This window comes from Manis javanica, chromosome 4, assembly GCF_040802235.1.
Source record: "Manis javanica isolate MJ-LG chromosome 4, MJ_LKY, whole genome shotgun sequence".
Taxonomy (NCBI): Eukaryota; Metazoa; Chordata; class Mammalia; order Pholidota; family Manidae; genus Manis; species Manis javanica.
This window is the reverse complement of record NC_133159.1, coordinates 105,163,145-105,185,088: the sequence shown is the minus strand read 5'-3', so window position 1 is coordinate 105,185,088 and position 21,944 is coordinate 105,163,145. Positions and strand designations below refer to the sequence as shown.

At 41.3% G+C, this 21,944-nt stretch overlaps 1 protein-coding gene and 1 pseudogene across 8 annotated transcripts in view; one reads left to right on the top strand and one right to left on the bottom strand.

Annotated features, from left to right (window-relative positions):
- Nucleotides 1-6,467: 6,467 nt before the first annotated feature.
- CHD1L (chromodomain helicase DNA binding protein 1 like) overlaps nucleotides 6,468-21,944 on the bottom strand; it is a 121,412-nt gene continuing 105,935 nt past the window's right edge. For 5 of the 8 annotated variants that reach the window (XM_073234517.1, XM_073234516.1, XM_073234514.1 and 2 more), the window contains exons 20-23: nucleotides 18,586-18,656; nucleotides 10,519-10,633; nucleotides 8,099-8,207; nucleotides 6,468-6,811 (exon numbers count right to left, since the gene is read on the bottom strand). In XM_073234517.1, coding sequence (XP_073090618.1) covers nucleotides 6,736-6,811; nucleotides 8,099-8,207; nucleotides 10,519-10,633; nucleotides 18,586-18,656 — 371 coding nt within the window. In that variant the 3' untranslated portion in view covers nucleotides 6,468-6,735. Of the gene's footprint in view, nucleotides 6,812-8,098; nucleotides 8,208-10,405; nucleotides 10,471-10,518; nucleotides 10,634-18,585; nucleotides 18,657-21,944 lie in introns of those variants that run through there. The other 3 variants (XR_012130309.1, XR_012130307.1, XR_012130308.1) reach the window with 3 other exon arrangements.
- Nucleotides 6,821-7,550, top strand: LOC108401123 (large ribosomal subunit protein eL39-like; annotated as a pseudogene).

Genomic DNA, 21,944 nt, shown 5'->3' with positions numbered 1-21,944 from the left:
CCCAGGACTGGAGCCATCTGTATACCCAAGCATCTTCAGGTAAACGGGCTTTTCCCTCTTGATGAGGACTCTCAGCTACCAATGGCTCAAAAGCAAGTTCTTCCTGCTTTCCACTGGTATAGGTCACCGGCCCCAATAAGTGTTGGTGTTCTCCACTTAAGGGGCTAGTAGAGAGGGCACTATATTGCTGTAAATATGTGCCCCACTTGGCCAGTGTAGGTGTCTGTGCCACGCCACTCCGTGGTCTTTGGTTCTGGTCTCGCACCCACCCTGCAATGGGATAGGTGGTTATTACCTTAGTCTGAGCTGTTCTGGTGATGGGCTCCATTGCCAGCAAGGCGTGGTACACAGCAGCCAGTTGCTTCTCCATCAAGGTGTACCAGTCCTCTGCTCCTTTCCATAGTTGTGACAAGAATCCAATTGGTTGGTGTGTCCGTTCAAGCTGCTGCCAAAAACCCCATCCATAACCATCTTCCATTACATGAACATCTAGCTCACAGGGCCTTGATGAGTCCATTACACTCAAGGCCTGTATGGCCTTGACTGCTTGCTTAGCAACAGTAAAAGCAGCTGCATGTTTCATCCCAGTCCCACCTGATGCCCTTTAGTACCAACTGGTATAAGTAAGGGCTTTAGGTTTTGTGCCGAGTGTGGAATAAATGCTCTCTAGTATCCCAAAAAACCCAAAAACTCTTGTAATACTGCCACAGTGGTAGGGGTAGGGAAAGCCTGGATCTTGTCTATGAATACTTCAGGAATAGCTTCAGTTTTACCCAATGAGACAATGCCCAAGAACTTTACAGACAAACCAGGTTCATGAACCTTGGTGCTATTCACAGCCCATCCTTTCTCCTGTAGATGTTGCAGCAGCCAAGGAACTGCCCCTTCTAAACCCGCAAGAGAATCAGACATGAGCATGATATCATCAATGTAGTGATACAGCTGCATCATTTGAGTTTTATTCCATGTGGCCAAGTTCTGGGCTACAAGTCCTTGACAAATGGTGGGACTGTGGAGACATCCCTGTGGAAGGACAGTGATTGTCCACCGCCAGCCTTCCCACGTGAAGGCAAATTGTTCCTGACTTTCCTGTGCAATGCCAATAGAGAAGAAAGCATTAGCAAGGTCCACAACATAATGATACGTCCCTCGTTCATGACTGTGTGTGTCTGTAAGGGCTGCTATAGAGGGGACAGCAGCATGCAAAGGGGGAGTTACTTTGTTCAGTTCTCTGTAGTCCACAGTAATACGCCAGGAGCCTAGCTGGCTTTTACACTGGCCACACTGGGAAATTAAAAGGACTATGAATGGGCTTTATGAAGCCCACCTTCTTCAACTCTTGTAGAGTTTCTCCAATTTCCTTGTACTCCCCAGGCAATTTATACTGCTTAGTATTTGTCACTTGCCAAGGTACAGGCTGAGCTACAGGTGGGTGCTTAATATGTCCCCTCAGAACTGCCTTTACCACACGTACCCTCAGTCTGAACTCACCTGCAGTGGTCTGTAACCACAGCCCCTGTAGTATATCTACCCCTAAAATACATTCTGGGATGGGAGAAATGTACACAGTATACTCATTTGGAGGTAAATGCCCTATCCCCAATGGGCATTCTTCACTCTGACTGCCTTACCCCTATAGCCATCTATCACAGCAGGGGTCCCGGGAAAATGCTCAGGGTTGCCATCAATCAGAGAACATTCAACTCCTGTCTCCACCAGCGCCAGGACATGTTGTACACTCACGGGGGACCAATGAATTGCTGATTCTACATGTGGCCTCCAGTCCCCACCACATCACCCAAGGTGGGAACTTGACCCCTCCTTCAGTCAAACCACGATGCCCAATCAACATCCTGTGGGGGGTGAGAGCCCAGGTGGTACTGTCTCCCAAGAAATCTTGCAGAGACACAGGCTGTACATGGGGCTTTGACTCCGGCTTCCATGTCCCCTGGACCTCAGCAGCTGAAACTGCTGCTCTGGCTTTAATTGGTGCCACAGTTCTAACAAAATCCTATTGGGCTGCCCATCAAGTTTTCTTTCACTACCCCCGCCTTTATCAAATCAACCCACATTTGGGTCCTCGAGAACTTCACGGGGCCCTTTGCACCTCTTCATACTTCCTTCTGTGCTGTTATTGTTTCAACTTCCCCAGATCTGCTAAAGTACGAGTAGCCTCATTTATGGGTTGCCCTATGTGGGGGCCAAGAATAGTCACTAGGGTCCCAAAGAGAGATGGGGGAGCTCTATGGAGCACTAGATTTCTCATTCGTTAAGAACTACTCATTGGGGCGCTGGGTGTCCATATTATAGATGATATTTTCCGTGCCAAACTCTTGCAACACCTGCTGGAGCTCTGCATGTTTTCCAGCTAGTGTGTAAGTATGGCAAATCACCCTGATTAGGCCAAACTGCCCTGATGGCTGTTTTCAGCCAATCCAGAAGCACCTGATTCCCTGTGGTGTGACGGGCACTTTGCAACCACTGTCGGAGGAAGGGTGAGTTGTCAGGGAAGCCAGTCTACCCATTTCAGAACTCCACATAACAATGTTTTCCACCCCATATCCAAGAGACACAAAAGCCATGTAGCAGAGGTTCTGATGGCTTCTGCTGATACCTGACGCTCATGTCCACCAGCTCATCCTGGGTATAGGGGTGGAGCATGGAGTGCTCCGCAACCTGGGGAGGGGGCTGCTCCTCCCCCTGAGGAGCCTGTGGTTGTTGCGTTTTTACTTTCTTAATTACAACTGGGTGGGCCTTTAATATAGGAGTGGCTGCTGCCTCAGGCCACAGGCAATAGATCAGCCCTCAGTCCCACACCCTCATCCTCTCCTGATATTTCCTCCATCATCTCAGGCTGGTCTTGGCTCTTTCCTCCTCCTCTCCCATGGCCTTCTGCAACGTGGGCTCTCCTGATATCTCTTCCCTTGCTGCTGCTAACATATCTTCCAGGACCACAACCTGTCTTCTCACTGTCTCTGTCTCTTAAGGGCATCCATAGGTCATTGCCTAGCTCCTCCAAGCGATGCTGAAGGGTGTCTCTCTCCTGCTGCAGTCTCTCTCTCTCCTCAATAACCCTCTCCACTATCAAGGAGAAGGCATCCCACAATGCCAGCTGCTACAAGGCCACTCAGGGGCTCTAAGCAGTCTTCTATCTCACAGAGGGCTAATCCCATAGTTTCCAGTGTCCCACCCTTTTCCAATTCTGGGGAAGGCCCCACCCGTCTAGGAGGTGCTTTAGCCTAGACCAATTCTCCATGAGGGGTTCCCCAATTGGAAGCCCTACAGATAGGGGTCTCCCAAGAGAAGCTGTACCCTCTACCACTGCAGCCACTGGGGACTCCCCACCACCCACGGTCCAGACATCTCCCCACCACCTCTAGAGGCAGCCTGCCCAAGGGTTGCACCCACATAGATAGATTTCGGGTTCAGAGGTCCTGCTGACTACCTCCAGATGTAACTTCAGGGGAAAGTCCCAGGGCTAAATACCTTTGAAACTGAAATCAGTCAAAGGAAGAAATAAAAAGGGAGAAAACTGTTTACTGCTTACAAGCAGTCATCCACTTCTCTCCCATGTCTCTCACTGAGACAGGGACCGTGGGTATAGTCAGAGCAGGGTGAGGGCCTCCTGAAAAAGCAAGGCAGGATATTTACAGTCAAAACAATGTGACAATGTAAAGTCCCTATCAAAACTCTGTGGTCAGCATTATGCAAAGTCAAGGTCACACTAATTCTCTAGGGTAAAGATACTAGACTAGAAATATAGACATCTTCAGTGAGAGCAGTTAAAGGTCAAAAGGCCAGGGGACAACTTGGCCTAGAATGTTTGAGTGTTCTGCAAGGGTATCAGCATAACAAGTGACTTCACTGTAAACAGCCCTGGCAAACAGACAACAACCCAGCCCACCTTGAGGGCAGGGCAGGTGGTACAAGTCCACACCCTAAGCCCTCAATTCCCAAAATCCTCTACTGCCTATAAATCCCCTAGACAACGCACCACCCTGGGTTCTCTTGTCCCATCCTGGCGTGAGCCAGGAGCTCTTTCCTCTCACTTCATTTCTAAAAAATAGCTCTACCCTGGTTCTCCTACCTTGGGTGTTTGCTAAGTTCATTCTTTGACCTTGCAAACAAGAACCCTGGCATCATCACAACCCAGCTGCAGTAAAAGGGACCCCACCCAACCTCTCAGGTCCAGATATGCTCTCGCTAGCCCTTATAATTACCTATTGATATGGAATATGGACTACTTCTCTCCACTCCTTGAAAACACCTATTGATATGGAGATGCACTAAGGCCAGGCAAGAAATTCTGGAAATATTTCAATTTTACCCACAGTAAGATTCAGAAAATAACCTTTTCTGGATTGGTAGAGAAACAGACTTGACAGGGGCCAGTAGAGGGTCAGAGATAGGGGAAGGGGTTGGGAGAAGTAAGGCAGTCCAGGAAGAAGCACCAGAATGAGCAAAGGCCCAAGTGAGAAACTGCGGATGTCTCTGGGAAGTTAAGACAGTAGTTCATGGGGAGGTAGGTAATGCTAGAGCAGCTTTACCCTTCAGTTAGTAGGCAGCAAAACACAGAAAGTACATTGGCATACAGATGGTTTGGGGCTCTAAAATGGCTGATTCAAGCCTTACTTGAAAAATGTTAATTAATATAGTTTAGATTGATGGGATAAAAAATTATACAAGTCGTAGGCTTGTTACAAGGTAAAGTTTATTTTAAAAAATCAAGAAAATATGTAAGATTATACATATGGAGAAATTTCAATACTTAAGATCCTCATTATCTCAATAAAAGCAGGACTTCAATATTTAAGGGCACAAATTTTTACACAAAAGCTTATCAGTGAATAAAATCTTGTATTGTCCTCTTGGTCCTCTCCCAGCTCCTCAAAGGAGGGGGCTAGATGGCATCAACGACATGCTTTGGAAAAAACAGGACAGAACCCTTGGGACAGAGTAGATAACTTCTCTTTTACTTTCTCCCCAGAGAATGACATGCCTCTGACGTGAGGAGTGAAAGGATTGTGAAAGATAGTCAAGACTATGGAGATATAGTGGGGGTAGTGTTTGATGAATGAACTCTGAAGAGCTAAAAGGTGGACAGATAAAGCAGAGGGAACCCAGTAACCGGTGGCCCTACGTGTAAGGGAGAACCTGCTACCTGGGCTTTCTGATCTCCTTTTGCATTTAGCCCAGGTAACCAAGAGACAGAGGTTCATAGCCAAGAGCTTCCATTCTGAGGAAAAAGCCCAAAAGGCTGGAGCACAGGAAACAGAGTATATGGTGAAAACAAAGCCCCTCTCCGTAAAAAACAACTGTGCTCCTGAAAAGTTCAGCTATGCTCTCTTTGGGAGTGAATCCGCTGTTCTGGCACTTCTTTCAGTTGTTCTAAACCATGCACAGCTAGCCCTATGCACTCTGCTATCAGAAGGGTATACAGCTTTTCAGGACACTACACAGCTTCCGCACAATTAAGTTTTCTTTGCATTTGCTATTATCTCACTTTGAACTTAACCTGCTTCTGAAGGCATGGCAACTTACCTGTGCATTAGGTTACATTTTCACTACATTCTTACTTTGAGAAGTTTAATGTTGCTTCTAGTTGCAGAAGACTTTAAAGATGCCAGTCAAGAGGTTCAAGTTACCATAATACCCTGTGTGTCAAGGGGTGGTGTTACGAGTAGTAGGTAGGAGGCAGTAAAAATGAAAGTAAGTTTTAGGAGAAAAAAAACCAGATGAATCACTTATTTTGGGTCTAACAGGTCTTCAGCACAATACTATATTTTTGACAGGTGAAGGGGCCAGAGAGGGAATCAAATAGAATGGTACAACTTGGGTGCTAAAGGCATCACCTTCCCTAGGGCATGGTCCCTGAATCAAGGGCCCAGGGCTAAGGCTTCTGAAAAGGGCTGTGCAGCACTGAGTTTTCTGAAAACAGCAGAAATTAGGCTGGTTGATGATAGTCAGCCAAGACTGAGACTTCACATACAAAAGCACAAGGAGCCACAGCTTATGTGTCTTGCCCCCATAACTAATTTACTTGTGGTTCTCAACCTCTTGGCCTCTGCAATACCACTAGTCATTCCATGCCAGCTTTGTGCCTTTTCCACAATTCCCATATTTCTTGAAGCTGAATTCAATTTGGTGGGAAGGGGAAAGGAGAGCCTCTGGTTTCTCTGTCGTCGCATTTGACAGACTCTAGGCCAATGTGTTCTCTTCTAGGTCCCCATGTTTAAAAGTGCCGAGGGCAGGAGGGTTCCATTTGTCTGGCTCAGGAATATCACTTCTCAGCCTCTGCGTCTCAGAGTCCTATCCTTCCAAGTTATGAACTGGCTGAAGGTGCTTCCTTCTCCCATGGCCACCCCTTTCATTTCTCCTTAATCTGTACAGCATTTCCCTATGTAAAGAACTCAGTCTGATGGAGGGGAAAAAAACTAGGTTGAGAGGAAAGAAAGCAATGAAACCAATTAGACATTAGAAAATTTATTATTATGCATATAGCTAAGTAAGCTGGAGCCTTGGCAAGCTGCCTAAGGTTTTTCCCCATTAAGTTGTGCATCTCTGTATTACAGATACCCAGTCAGGGTAACACATCCTGGAGAACAAAATTAGAATGCAGAAAGCAGAGTCAGAGGCCCACCAGATCCTGATTCCTGAGATACACTATTACACAGCAGCTCTGGGCAAATATCTTTTTAGCTGGTTGCTGAAGGCGAGTCTGATGCTGGGCTGATGTTAAGGCACTGGCTGTCCTGAGGAGGGAGGTGACTGTGAATGAAGGGTGGCAGCCTTACTTCTAGTAAAGTAGTATCTGATAAGGACAGTCAAGGAAGATATAGTTCATCAGTTTAAAATCAACTTTACTAACACTCTTAGTTCTCCAGGTCAGTAATTATTGAAATTATCACTCCGGAAGTAGTATGGCTCAATTCCCTTTCACCATGCCATAAATACTACATTATTTTTAGAACTTACTTACTGCTGCTTTTATGATATACTACAATTCTTGACACTTAATGAATTGTGCAACCATATATAACATGACTTCTCTGCTAAGCCTTTAGAGTGACATCAGTATATTGAAAAGCACCACTGAGTGAATCAATTCAATAAGTAAGTAGAAAGATGGAGTTTCTCTAAGAAACTCGGGAGTTGATTCAGCTTTCTCTAGTGATTTTTGACTCAATATAATAGTTCAAACAATGCTAATTTACAGAGCAAGGAGGTCATTTGAAGAAAATACTACTCTAGCTCTCTCCTTTTTTCTGCCATGTGATGTGTTGTTGGTGCTGTTCCTACCATGTCTTCTCACAATACTTTCAGGATCAAGCAATTCCTGGCCAAGAAACTAAAGCAGAATGAAAACTGGTAATAAAATCCAGTAAAATCCCAAGAGGAGAAATTGGAGGAGAACCAAGCTGGGTCTACAAGGAATCACACATGAAATGGCATACATATTTATGCTGTATCTAAGTCACATGCTCTTACCATCTCATTCTGTAAACATCACTACTATCTGGATAACTGGGTGTGTTTTACTAGGGAAATAACTTGTTTCTCTGCCTCTGCACTAGTCTGTTGATTCAGTAATAAATATGTGAAACCTTATGCCTAGAAAAAAAAGAGAAAATACTAGTCTAGCAAAACTAGATGATATCTTAATGGTCAAAATTAATTTCATGATTCTCCTTAAGAATACACTGAATAGGTTCAAAAGTTAAATAGCTTGTTTATTCATTTAATTGTTTACATTAGTGAAGAGAGTAAAGGTCTTAGAATGAGGCTTTGATCTGAATGACATCTAGAGAAGAGACATGAAAAAGATTCAATATGTTATAAAATGGCAATTGTTTATTTAATTCCCCCCTTCATATACCTTTTGATCTAGCTGTTAGTACCCAGCAGTTTATGGGTGTATTTATCTCTGTGGACATACACAAGTTAAAAGTGCTTCTCAGTTTTTGTTTCACTGAAGAGGGCAGAGTGAAAAGCCTGGCAGAAGAAGGCTTGGCCTTGGATTAAATAGTGATACCAGAAAATGCGAGACATTTTCCCTTCTGAGCTGGGAAAGCACACTAGTACGATCACAAAAGGATACACGTAAGTTGGGATGCCTTTTGTGGCCAAGTATTTCCGAATAAGTCTCTCAGTACCATACCAATTAAAACCTTTCATGGCATGTCCAATGCGTGGAAGATGAACACTTGCTGTTAAAAAGATAAAAGAATATATCACAATGACCTCATCAAAATTTGATTGATGGGTATAAAATACACATAGGAGAAAATATACTCTCCATCACTTTGTGGTTTCCAAGGATAAAATGTTTATCATCATGGAAGTGTCCCACACAAAGCATACAGTTATAATGTCTGAAATACTCTGAGAAGGGATTGTGATAGGGAAAAATTAAGTAATTCTGTTAAATACAAGGACATACATACAGGCTCTGGAAATAAGTAGGTGCAATGGAAACAGAACATGAGTAATGTTGGAGATATAATTAAAATAAAGATTCTTTGACAAGTCAATGAGTTTCAACAAACTCTGAGACACACTGGATTTGGAAACAAAACTTAATTCTGACTTTTGACAAAGAACTATCTGCTAATGTGGACTAGGCCTCTCCTAAAGGGGATATGATAAACAGCATTTCCCAACTGCATATCACCAGTTTACCTTCATCTCTGGTCCTTTGCTCACTCATGTGTAAAATCATGGTACAAATAATGCCCGAGTGTATACAGAGGATCAAAGCCTAATTTGGCTACCCAGAAAACGAATTAAGATATGATATGAAGAAGAACTTCCAACATCAACATTCTCTGGAAGAGTCATTCCAGAAGATGATCATCAAAAAACTTCAACAAAGATCCTGGCACTGTTGCAGTTGTAGCTGCATTCATCCCACGGGTTCCTGGACTTGCCATTGGAATGAAGAAGGAGATATCTAAGCTGGCCTGTGCATACAGTAAAACAACAAATTTGACTGGATCTATATTGTCGGAACTCAACCAAGAATTAGGAGAAGTGCAAGTTGCAGTGCTCCAAAATTGTGTGACTATAGACTATCTACTGTTAGAAGAATATATGGGATGTGAACAGTTCCCAGGAATGTGCTGTTTTAATTTGTCTGATTTTTCTCAAACTATTTAAATTCAGTTAGACAATATCCATCATATTATTGATAAGTTTTCACAAATGCCTAGGGTACCTAACTGGTTTTCTTGGTTTCACTGGATATGGCTGGTAATTGTATGTCTGCTTTTGTTATGTATCTGTATTCCTATTCTGTTAATGTGTGTACACAATTTAATTAATAGTTTGTTAAAACCTATACATGCTTATGTTACTCTACAAGAAGTTATGTCAAAGAAATAATCAATCTTCCCATGTTTTCTTCCGTCTGCTACTTCGATAGCTTTTCTTCGTCCTTCCTAATTACAGCCCTTTAGTAGAATTCGTGCCTCATATTGAAAATTACCGAGTATCACAATTTTTCATCAAGACAAATGCTGGGCATAGAAGCCACAGGGCATAAATCTGCAAAGAAGTAAAAAGCTAACCTTTTCAAAGAATATTGCTTCTCTCTCACTTACCAACTTTACATTTTCCTGAATGGCCCGGAAGATGGCCGGTTAGCCAGAGACGGGTACGATTCCTCAAGAGAGGAACAACCTAAGACAGGCACAGTCACAGGGGGGCCATCAGGTGAGAAATTGGGGATCAACAGAGGTGAGGCTTAGAACCTCACCCCCCGTTTTGAGAGAAATCTTCTGCATCCATGGATGTTTTGTTGCCCTTGTCTAGCTAGGATTAATATTTAGTCTATAGGCACAGACCAGATCATCTACATTTGCCCTCTTACAGCACTAAATTATGTTTTCTACCTTTATCTTGCATCTACCTACCACTTCAGCATTTTATTAAAAAAAAATAAGGGAGAAATGTGGGATTCACATATAAATCAAGTATAAAAATCAAATGAATAATCATATCTGACTTGATGTTTATAGTTGATGCATGATCAAAACCAAAAGTTTCTGTGATATGACTGCCCTTGCACTGTTCACCATGTAAGAACTTGTTCATTATACTTCAGAAGATTGGAAACTGTTGAGAATTAGGCTTTGGGTTGATTAATGATTGTGCATTGAGTCCCCTATACAGAATTTTATTGTTGTTAACAACTATTTGATCAATAAATATGAGAGATGCCCTCTCAAAAAAATAAAAATAAAAATAAAAATAAAATAAATAAATAAAAATAAAAAAATAATGCCCCAGTAGAAGGAAATGGTCCACAGAGATAATGGATACAAATGTGATCTGGAAATGAAAAAATGCTATTCAAATACAGGATGATGCGGTTGTTATTTCTGTGGTCCCTTATACTGAGGCTTACCTTCATCATGTATATTCGATGATGTCTGACATTTCTCACCTCCATTTAAAAATCACATCACATGCCTGGAAACAGAAATTCATCCACTCCTGAGTACAGATGGAAAAGCTTACCTTTCTTTTCCCTTGCTGCTAAATATACCTTCTTCAGGCCTTCTTCTAGGGCTGCCATCTGAATACCAGACAGGACGTTAGAGCGGTCACGGTGCTGAGCCACAATCAAGGCCAACTAGGAGGAACAGACATTAACTGGCTGACGTGGCATGGAATGGCTACACTACCGACTGAGTGGCTTGCCCACGGACAGGCGGCGAGCAGCCCCTGGTGGGCACAGCCTTTTAGAGGCCACACATGGGCCTAGGTTCTATTGTATTCAGATGTTCTGCCTCAACAGCCATGCCTACCAAGCCTATGACTTCAAACCCCATTGTGATTGTTTTATCTTACTTTGTGGTAACTTTATATGAGCTTCTTTTTAAAAATATGTTAAAACCAGAGTCCAAAATATAATGTCCTTTCTAAGTGCTCTCAGGGTAAATAAAAATTTTCAGAATCTTAGACAGAGACAAGACTTGAGAGGGTCTTGTACCCACCCCTCTAGCTGGTGCTCCAGTCAGCTCCACAACCCCCAAGATAAGCAGTCATTCGATCTCTGGTCAAACATTTCCTGTGAGGACACAATTCCAAGTATCTCCCACTCTGTCCTAGCCTATGTGGGGCTGAGCTGGAGAGAGTATCCCAGGAGCAGTTGGGGCTGACATCACTATAGTCACAGCACAGACATGGTGTCCTATGCATTGTAAACAGTTTTCTTGAGTCACTGGGTTCTGAGCATCTACGCATGACTGCTGTGTCATTCTCGTGTTTTAGGAATGACTGAATGAATGACTGGTGAGCAGAAACCACTTTGTTGTTAGTCCCACAAACCGTGAACCTCAAGAAAACGTGCTTCTCAGCCAATTTCCAAATTTCTTTTCTAAGTCAGGAAGATCTAGCTCAAAATTTAAATATGAATTCAAACCCTAGAGAAAGCTAGGTAAGTATAGTAAATAATACACCTTACAGAAATTCTAAAGGATAGGCAAGTGCAAGACACTTAAGAGGCAAAAGGAAAATTTTATTGCAGACAGAGGAAATATGGATTGGTTCCTCTCCTCTGCTTATGGCCGGCTAGAAAACAATCTTGCATAGAACTTTTCATGTAATAAATGATGAAACCCTCAGAGTTTTAAGTCATATTTTGTTAGCAAGTGTTTACTATGCATTTTCTATGAGCCAGTACCACATGAGGTATTGAAGATAAAAAGACAAACCAAATGTCCACACACTTAGGAGGGGCCTGTCTAAGGTCAGTGGAGGGAACAAATGCAGGACAGTACATGCGTCACAGGGGCTGAGACAGATGGAAGCAGAGGCTCGGGGAGTGCAGTGGAGTGTGAGGCCTAGCCTGCCTGTTAGGGGCTCAAGTGCGTCTCTGGAAATTCATGTTGAAGCCCTAACCCTCAGTACATCAGAATATGACTTTTAAAGTGGTGATTAAATAAAAATGAGTCATCTGAGGAGAGGAGCCAAGATGGTGGCGTGAGTAGGGCATAGGAAATCTCCTCCCAAAACCATACATATTTTTGAAAATACAACAAATATAACTATTCCTAAAAGAGAGACCAGAGGATACAGCACAATGGTCAGGCTACATCTACATCTGCGAGAACTCAGTGCCTCACGAAGGGGCTAAGATACAAGCCGCAGCCCGGGGGGACCCAAGCGCCCCCCCACAACACAGCTCCCTGGCAGGAGGAGAGGAGCCAGAGCGGGGAGGGAGAGGGAGCCCAGGACTGCTAAATAACCAGACCTAGTCATCCGCACCAGGAGCGCAGACACACATTGCATGGTGTGCTGGATACTAGGGAAACGGAAAGCTAAAATCTGCCGGTGGGTCCCCACAACCGGCTCCCCTGGGACAAAAGAAAAGCAAGTGCTTTTTGAAAGTCTTAGAGGGACAGGTACCCTACAACTGCACGGAATCGGCCTGGCATACTCAGCCCAGCAGGCTGGGAATTCTGAGACGCTTCGGACACCCCAGCCCCCTGGAAGGCAGCGCAGCTCTGAAGCCCCTCACAACAATAAACAGCCTGCCATTCATTAACCTCCAGCACAGTCCCGCTACATCAGCCGAGCAGCTTGAGAGCAGCCACATCCACAGTAGCTGCCCAGAGACTCCTCCTGGTGTGCAGCTTCACGAGCCTACCCAGGGCTGTCGCTGGCATGCAGCTACCTGGTGCAGGCAGAGGAAACCAGAGCAGGGCACAAAAGGGTGCTGTTCTCACAGGAGAGCACACCCGGTGCACCTGCCTCTCCCCACAGGGCTCTGGGCTGCCCCGACCATGGAGGCTCTGGGGATTAACCCAGACGCTGCTCCTGCTGTGAGGGTGAATGACAGAGGCAGCAGAGAGGGGCAGGGTGGCCAGCAAGCAGGAATAGACTTTGTTCTCTCAGCTGACACACAAGCCATCTGCCTATGACTACCTCTATCGCCATGAAAAGGCAGAAGAATTTTGTCCTGTACAGAATTACCCAGAGAACCCCCAAGAGAGGACCAGGGGAGACAGATATAAGCAACCTTCTTGAAGAAGAATTCAAAATAAAGGTCATAACCATGCTGATGGACCTGCAGAGAAATATGCAAGAGCTAAAGGATCAATTAGAAGGGAGAATACACAAATAAAACAATCTCTGGAAGGACCTAAGAGCAGACTGTATGAGGTGCAAGAGGCCGTTAATGGAATAGAAATCAGAGAACAGGAACAGAGAGAAGCTGAGGCAGAGAGAGATAAAAGGATCTCCAGGAATGAAAGAATAAGAGAACTGTGTGACCAATCCAAATGGAACAATATTCACATTATAGGGGTACCAGAAGAAGAAGAGAGAGAAAAAGGGAAAAAAGGGATAGGAAGCGTATTTGAAGAAATAATTGCTGAAAACCTAACTGGGGGAGGAAATAGTCTCTCAGATCATGGAAGCCCACAGATCTCCCAACACAAGGGAACCAAGGAGGACAACACCAAGAAATATAATAAATAAATGGCAAAGACCAAAGACAAGGACAGAGTATTTAAGGCAGCCAGAGAGAGAAAAAAGGTCACCTACAAAGAAAAACCCATCAGGTTATCATCAGACTTCTCAGCAGAAACCTTACAGACAGGAAGAAAATGGCATCATAGACTTAATGTAATGAAACAGAAGAGCCTTGAAACAAGAATACTGTATCCAGCATGATTATCATTTAAAAATGAAGGAGGGATTAAACAATTCCCAGACAAGCAAAAGTTGAGCGAATTTGCCGCCCACAAAACACCTCTACGGGGTATTTTAGAGGGACTGCTCTAGGTGGAAGCACACCTAACACTAAATAGATGTCACCAGAGAAAATAAAATCACAGCAAAGAAAGCAGACCAACCAAATACTAAAGGCAAAAAAAAAAGAATCAACTATTCACAAAAGCAGTCAAAGGAAACACAAAAAAGAGTACAAAATAAAACACCTAACATATAAAGAATGGAGGAGGAAGAATAAGAAGGGAGAGAAATAAAGAATCATCAGACTGTGTTAATAATAGCTTAATAAGCGAGTTAAGTTAGATGGTTAAATAGTAAAGAAGCTACCCTTGAACCTTTGGTAACCACGAATCTAAAGTCTGCAATGGCAAAAAGTACATATCTTTCAATAATCACCCTAAATGTAAACGGACTGAATGCACCAATCAAAAGACACAGAGTAAAAGAATGGATAAAAAAGCAAGACCCATCTATATGCTGCTTACAAGAGACTCACCTCAAACCCAAAGATATACACAGACTAAAAGTCAAGGGATGGAAAAAGATATTTCATGCAACTAATAGGGAGAAAAAAGCAGGTGTTGCAGTACTTGTATCAGACAAAACAGACTTCAAAACAAAGAAAGTAACAAGAGATAAAGAAGGACATTACATAATGAGAAAGGGGTCAGTTCAACAAGAGGATATAACCATTATAAATACATATGCACCCAGTACAGGAGCACCAACATATGTGAAAGAAATACTAAAAGAATTAAAGGAGGAATTAGAATGCAATGCATTTGTTTGAGGAGACTTCAACACAGCACGCACTCCAAAGGATACATCCACCAGACAGAAAATAAGTAAGGACACAGAGGCACTGACCAACACTGCAGATGGACCTAACAGACATCTACAGAACTCTACACCCAAAAGGAGCAGGATACACATTCTTCCCAAGTGCATATGGAACATTTTCCAGAATAGACCACATACTAGGAAACAAAAAGAGCCTCAGTAAATTTAAAAAGATTGAAATTCTACCAACCAACTTCTCAAACCACAAAGGTATAAAACTAGGAATAAATTGTACAAGGAAAACAAAAAGGCTCACAAACACATGGAGGCTTAACAACATGCTCCTAAATAATCAATGGATCAATGACCAAATCAAAATAGAGATCAAGCAATATATGGAGACAAATGAAAACAACAGCACAAAGCCCCAACTTCTGTGGGTTGCAGCAAAGGCAGTTCTTAGAGGAAAATATATAGCAATCCAGGTATATTTAAAGAAAGAAGAACAATCCCAAATGATTAGTCTAAACTCACAATTATTGAAACTGGAAAAAGAAGAACAAATGAGGCCCAACGTCAGCAGAAGGAGGGACATAATAAAGATCAGAGAAGAAATAAATAAAATTGAGAAGAATGAAACAATAGAAAAAGCAATGAAATCAAGAGCTGGTTCTTTGAGAAAATAAACAAAATAGATAAGCTCCTAGCCAGACTTATTAAGAGAAAAAGAGAGTCTATACACATAAACAGAATCAGAAATGGGAAAGGAAAAATCATGACGGACCCCACAGAAATACAAAGAACTATTACAGAATACTATGAGAATCTATATGCTAACAAGCTGGAAAACCTAGAAGAAATGGACAACTTCCTAGAAAAATACAACCTTCCAAGACTGACCGAGGAAGAAACACAAAATCTAAACAGACCAATTACCAGCAAAGAAATTGAATCAGTAATCAAAAAACTACCCAAGAACAAAACCCCTGGGCCAGATGGATGCACCGCTGAATTTTATCAGACATACAGAGAAGACACAATACCCATTCTTCTTAAAGTTTTCCAAAAAATAGAAGAGGAAGGAATACTCCCAAACTCATTCTATGAACTCAGCATCACCCTAACACCAAAACCAGGCAAAGACCCCACCAAAAAGGAAAATTACAGACCAATATCCCTGATGAACATAGATGCAAAAACACTCAACAAAATATTAGCAAACTGAATTCAAAAATACATCAACAGGATCATACACCCTGATCAAATGGGATTCATCTCAGGGATGCAAGGATGGTACAACATTCGAATATCCATCAACAACATCCACCACATCAACAAAAAGAAGGACATAAACCACATGATCATCTACGAAGATGCTGAAAAAGCATTCGACAAAATTCAATGTCCATTCATGATAAAAACTCTCAACAAAATGGGCATAGAGGGCAAGTACCTCAACAAAATAAAGGCCAAATATGACAGACCCACAGCCAACATCATACTGAACAGCGAGAAGCTGAAAGCTTTTCCTCTGAGATTGGGAACAATACAGGGATGCTCACTCTTCCCACTGTTATTCAACATAGTACTGGAGGTCCTAGCCATGGCAATCAGACAACACAAAGAAATACAAGGAATCCGGATTGGTAAAGAAGAAGTCAAACTGTCACTATTTGCAGATGACATTCTATTGTACATAAAAAACCCTAAAGACTCCACTCCAATACTACTAGAACTAATATCAGAATTCAGCAAAGTTGCAGGATACAAAATTAACACACAGAAATCTGTTGCTTTCCTATACACCAATGATGAACTAACAGAAAGAGAAATCAGGAAAACAATTCCATTCATAATTTCATCAAAAAGAATACAATTCCTAGGAATAAACCTAACCAAGGAAGTGAAAGACCTATACCCTGAAAACTACAAGACACTCTTAAGAGAAATTAAAGAGGACACCAACAAATGAAAATTCATCCCATGCTCTTGGCTAGGAAGTATTAGTATTGTCAAAATGATCATCCTGCCTAAAGCAATCTATAGATTCAATGCAATCCCTATCAAAATACCAAAAGCATTCTTTAATGAACTGGAACAAATAGTTTTAAAGCTCATATGGAACCACCAAAGACCCCAAATAGCCAAAGCAATCCTGAGAAGGAAGAATAAAGTAGAGGGGATCTCACTTCCCAACTTCAAGCTCTACTACAAAGCCACAGTAATCAAGACAATTTGGTACTGGCACAAGAACAGACCCACAGACCAGTGGAACAGAATAGAGAGTCCAGATATTAACCCAAACATATATGGTCAATTAATATATGATAAAGGATCCATGGACATACAATGGGGAAATGACAGCCTCTTCAACAGCTGGTGTTGGCAAAACTGGACAGCTACACATAAGGGAATGAAACTGGATCATTGTCTAACCCCATACACAAAAGTTAATTCGAAATGGATCAAAGACCTGAATGTAAGTCATGAAACCATAAAACTCTTAGAAAAAAACATAGGCAAAAATCTCTTGGACATAAACATGAGCAACTTCTTCATGAACATATCTCCCTGGTCAAGGAAAACAAAACCAAAAATGAACAATTGGGACTATATCAAGCTAAAAAGCTTCTGTACAGCAAAGGAAACCACCAATAGAACAAAAAGGCATCCTACAGTATGGGAGAATATATTCATAAGTAACAAATCCGATAGAGTTGACATCCAAAATATATAAAGAGTTCACCCACCTCAACAAACCATAAGCAAATAATCTAATTTAAAAAATGGTCACAGTAGCTGAACAGACAGTTCTCCAAAGAAAAAATTCAGATGGCCAACAGACACATGAAAAGATGCTCCACATATCACCTCACACCAGTAAGGACTGCCACCATCCAGAAGACAAACAACAAATGTTGGCGAGGTTGTGGAAAAAGGGGAACCCTCCTACACTTCTGATGGGAATGTAAACTAGTTCAACCATTGTGGAAAGCAGTATGGAGGTTCCTCAAAAAAGCTCAAAATAGAAATACCATTTGACCCAGGAATTCCACTCCTAGGAATTTACGCTAAGAATGCAGCAGCCCAGTTTGAAAAAGACATGTGCACCGCTATGTTTATCGCAGCACTATTTACAATAGCCAAGAAATGGAAGCAACCTAAGTGTCCATCAGTAGATGAATGGATAAAGAAGATGTGGTACATATACACAATGGAATATTATTCAGCCATAAGAAGAAAACAAATCCCAGCATTTGCAACAACATGGATGGAGCTAGAGGGTAGTATGCTCAGTAAAATAAGCCAGGCAGAGAAAGACAAGTATCAAATGATTTCACTCATCTGTGGAGCATAAGAACAAAGCAAAAACTGAAGGAACAGAACAGCAGCAAAATCACAGAACCCAAGAATGGACTAACAGTTACCAAAGGGAAAGGGACTGGGGAGGATGGGTGGGAAGGGAGGCATATGGGGGGAAAGGGAAGAAGAAAGGGGGCACTATGATCAGTATGTATAATGTGGGGGGGCATGGGGAGAGCTGTACAACACAGAGAAGAGAAGTAGTGATTCTATAGCATCTTACTACACTGATGGACAGTGACTATAATGGGGTATGTGGGGGGAACTTGATGATGGGGGGAGTCTAGTAAACATAATGTTCCTCATGTAATTGTAGATTAATGATACCAAAAAAAAAAGAGTAATTTAGGGTAGGGCCTAATCCAGTCTGATTGGTGCTCTTATAATAATAAAAAATGTGGATACACAGAAAGGTACCAGGGATGCATGCATACAGGGGAAAGACCACCTGCAAGCCAAAGAGAGGCTTCTGGTGAAACCTACAGGCCAGCACCTTCACCTTGGACATGTAGCCTCCAGAACTGTGAGAAAATTAATTTCTGTGTTTTAAGCCACCCAGTCTTTGGTATTTTGTACTGGCAGCCTGAGCTGACTAATACACTGCTAGACAGGCCAGCACCAACATGAGAGGTTTTTAGAGGAGGTGATGTGAGCCACATTTAAGTTCTGGTAAGATATGTGATTTGTTTTTTTTTCACTTACCAAATCTTGCCCTTTGCTTCTTGACTCTTTATCATCAATAGGAAATAAAAGGACACCTCCCAAAGTCAAGTCTGAGGTAAAATAAAAAGGAACAACAGAATGAACATCAAGTCACTACACACTGAAGCCCTGAAGAAGGGCTATTCTGAATTCTCCTCATACTTCACCTTTTCTACATCATCATGTTTAATCCACCTTTTCTCACTCTCCTGGCATCAGTCACTGCCTTAGCCAGTTACTTTATTTGCTCATTTTTTTCACTCAAAAAACTTAACCATTTTTAAGTGTACATTAGTGTTAAGTACATTCACATTATTGTGAAATTAATCTTTTCACCTTGCAAAAACTGAAACACTATATCCATTAAACAACATCTCCCCATTACCCTATAACCACTATTCTACTTTCTGTCTCTATGAATTTGACTACTGTAGTTACTTCATATAAGTGGATATCATGCAATACTTGTCCTTTTGTGACTGGCTTATTTCAGTTAGCATCATGTCATCAAGGTTCATACATGTTGTAGAATGTGTCAGGATTTCCTTACTTGAAGGCTGAATATATTCAATTGTCTGCATATACCCCATTTTGTTTATCCATTCATCTGTCACTTGCATTGCTTCCACCTTTGGCCATTGTGAATAGTGCTGCTATGAACATGGGTGTACAAATACTCGTTTGGGTCCCTGTTTTCAATTCTTTTGGGTGTATACCCGTAAGTGGGACTGCTGGATTATATGGTAATTTTATTTTTAATTTTCTGAGGAATCTCTGTATGTTTTCCATAGTGTCTGTACATTTCACATTCCCCCTTAGTACCCAAGTGTTCCAGTTTCTCCACATCCTCTCCAACACTCGCTATTTTCTATTTTTTTTATTGAGATATAATTAACATATAACATTGTATAAATTTAAGTTGTGCAACATATTCATATGATGCATTCACACTGAATACAACTGCCACTGTAGCAATAGCTAACACCTCACTTACCTCACAAAACTGTCATTTCGTCCAGTGGTGGGAACAATTAAGATCTAGTCTCTTGGCAGTTTTAAGGCTTATAATATTTTGTAGTCTCTGTGCTGTGTACTAGACCTCCAGGATGTATTTACCTACTAGTTGCTGGTATGTACCCTTAAACAACATCCCTCCCACCCACCCCTCCACCCCTGATAATAAGCATTTGTTTTCTTGAGTTCAGTTTTTTTTAGATTCCACATACAAGATGTTCATACAGTATTTGTTTATCTTTGTGAATTATCCTGTCCTCAAGATACAGCCATGTTGTCACAAATGGCAGGATTTCTTTTTCTCTCATGGCTGAATAGTTTCCATTGTGTGTGTGTGCGTATCTTCTTAATCCATTCACTTGCTGACAAGACACTCAGGTTGTTTCTATACCTTGGCAATTGTGAATAATGTTGAACTCAACATGAAACTGCAGATATTTCTTCAATAACTTGCTTTCATTTTCTTTGGATATATACTAAGAGATGGAATTGTTGGGTGGTATGGTAGTTCTATTTTTAATTTTTTGAGGAACCTCTATACTGTAGTCCACAGTGGCTGGACCAGTTTACAATCTAACCCAACAGTGCACAAGGATTTCCTTTCTCCACATCCTCACCAACATTTGTATCTTGTCTTCTGAGGATAGCCATTCTAACAAATGTAAGGTGGTATCCCACTATAGTTTTGATTTGCATTTCCATAATGATCAGGGAATCATGTTAGCTATCTGTATGTCTTCTTTGAAAAAAATGTCTACTCAGTTCCTCTGTTCATTTTTAAATCAGATTGGTTTTTTGTTTGTTACTGAGTTGTGTGACTTCTTTATAAATTTTGGATATTAATCCCTTATCTGATATGTATATAGTTCACAAATATTCCCTCCCCTTCCCTAGGATGCCTTTTCATTTAGCTGATTTTTTCTCCTGCAGGGCAGAAGCTTTTAAGTCTGATGTCCCACTTGATTTTTTCTTTGTTGTTTGTGCTTTTGGTGACATATCTAAAAAATTACTGCCAAGGCCAATTTCAAGGAGCTTCTTCTTTCCTATGTTTTCTTCTAGGAGTCTATGGGATCAGGACTTATTTTTAAGCTTTTGATCCACTTTGAGTTAGTTTTTGTGACTGGTGTAAGTTAGGGATCCAACTTCATTTTTCTGCATGTGGTTATAGTTTTCCCAGAACCATTTGTTGAAGAGACTATCCTTTCCCCACGGAGTGTTCTTAGCTCCCTTGTCAGTTATTACTTGTCCATTAATGCAGAGGTTTAGTTCCAGGCTTTCTAATTTGTTTCACTAGTTAATGTGTTAATTTTTATGCCAGTGCCATACTGTTTTAATTACTATGGCTTTGTGGTGGGATTTTAAATCAGGAAGTGTGATTGATACCTCTAGCTTTGTTCTTCTTTCTCAGGATTGCCCTGGCTATTTTTGGGGTCTTCCCTTACAAAATTCATGGTTCCCTGCAAATTTCATGATTTTTTTATATTTCTGTAAAAATGCCATTAGAATTTTAACAGGGATTGTGTTGACTCTATAGATGGCTTTGGGTAGCACAGACATTTTACAATATTAACTCTTCCAATCCATGAACACAGGATGTCCTGTCAATTGTTTGTCTTCTTCAATTCCTTTCAACAAAGTCATCATTTTCATTTCTAGAGCTTTTATTTCCTTGGTTAAATTTATTCCTAGGTATTTTACTGTGTTTGATATTATTCTTAATGGGATAGCTGTTTCTTTTTCAGATGTTTCATTGCTAGTGTATAGAAAAGCAACTGATTTCTGTGTATTGATTTTATATTATACAACTTTACTGAAAAAAATTGATTAGATCCAATTGTTTTTTAGTTGAGAATTTAGAATTTAAAATATATAAGATCTTATCACCTACAAATAATGACAATTTTACTTCTTCCTTTCCAATTTGGATACCTCATAATTTGTCTTGCCTGATTGCTCTAGCTAGGACTTCCAGTACTAATTAGAATAAGAGTGGTGAGAGTAGGTGCCACTGTCTTGGTCTAAGAGGAAAAGCTTTCAATTTTTCTCTGTTGAATACATTATATTAGCTATGGGTACCATATATGGTTTATATTATATTGAGGTACGTTTCTCCTATACTTATTCTGCTGAGGTTTTTATCATGAAAGAGTGTTGTATTTTGTCAATGCTTTTTCTGCATGTCTTCTGAGGATCATATGGTTTTTCTTTCATCCTATTAATGCAGTATATCACATTTGTTGATTTGCATACATTGAACCATACCTGCACTGCAGGGAGAAATCTCACTTGGTCACAGTGTTGAATCCTTTTAATGAGTTCTTCAATTCAGTTTGCTAATACATTTT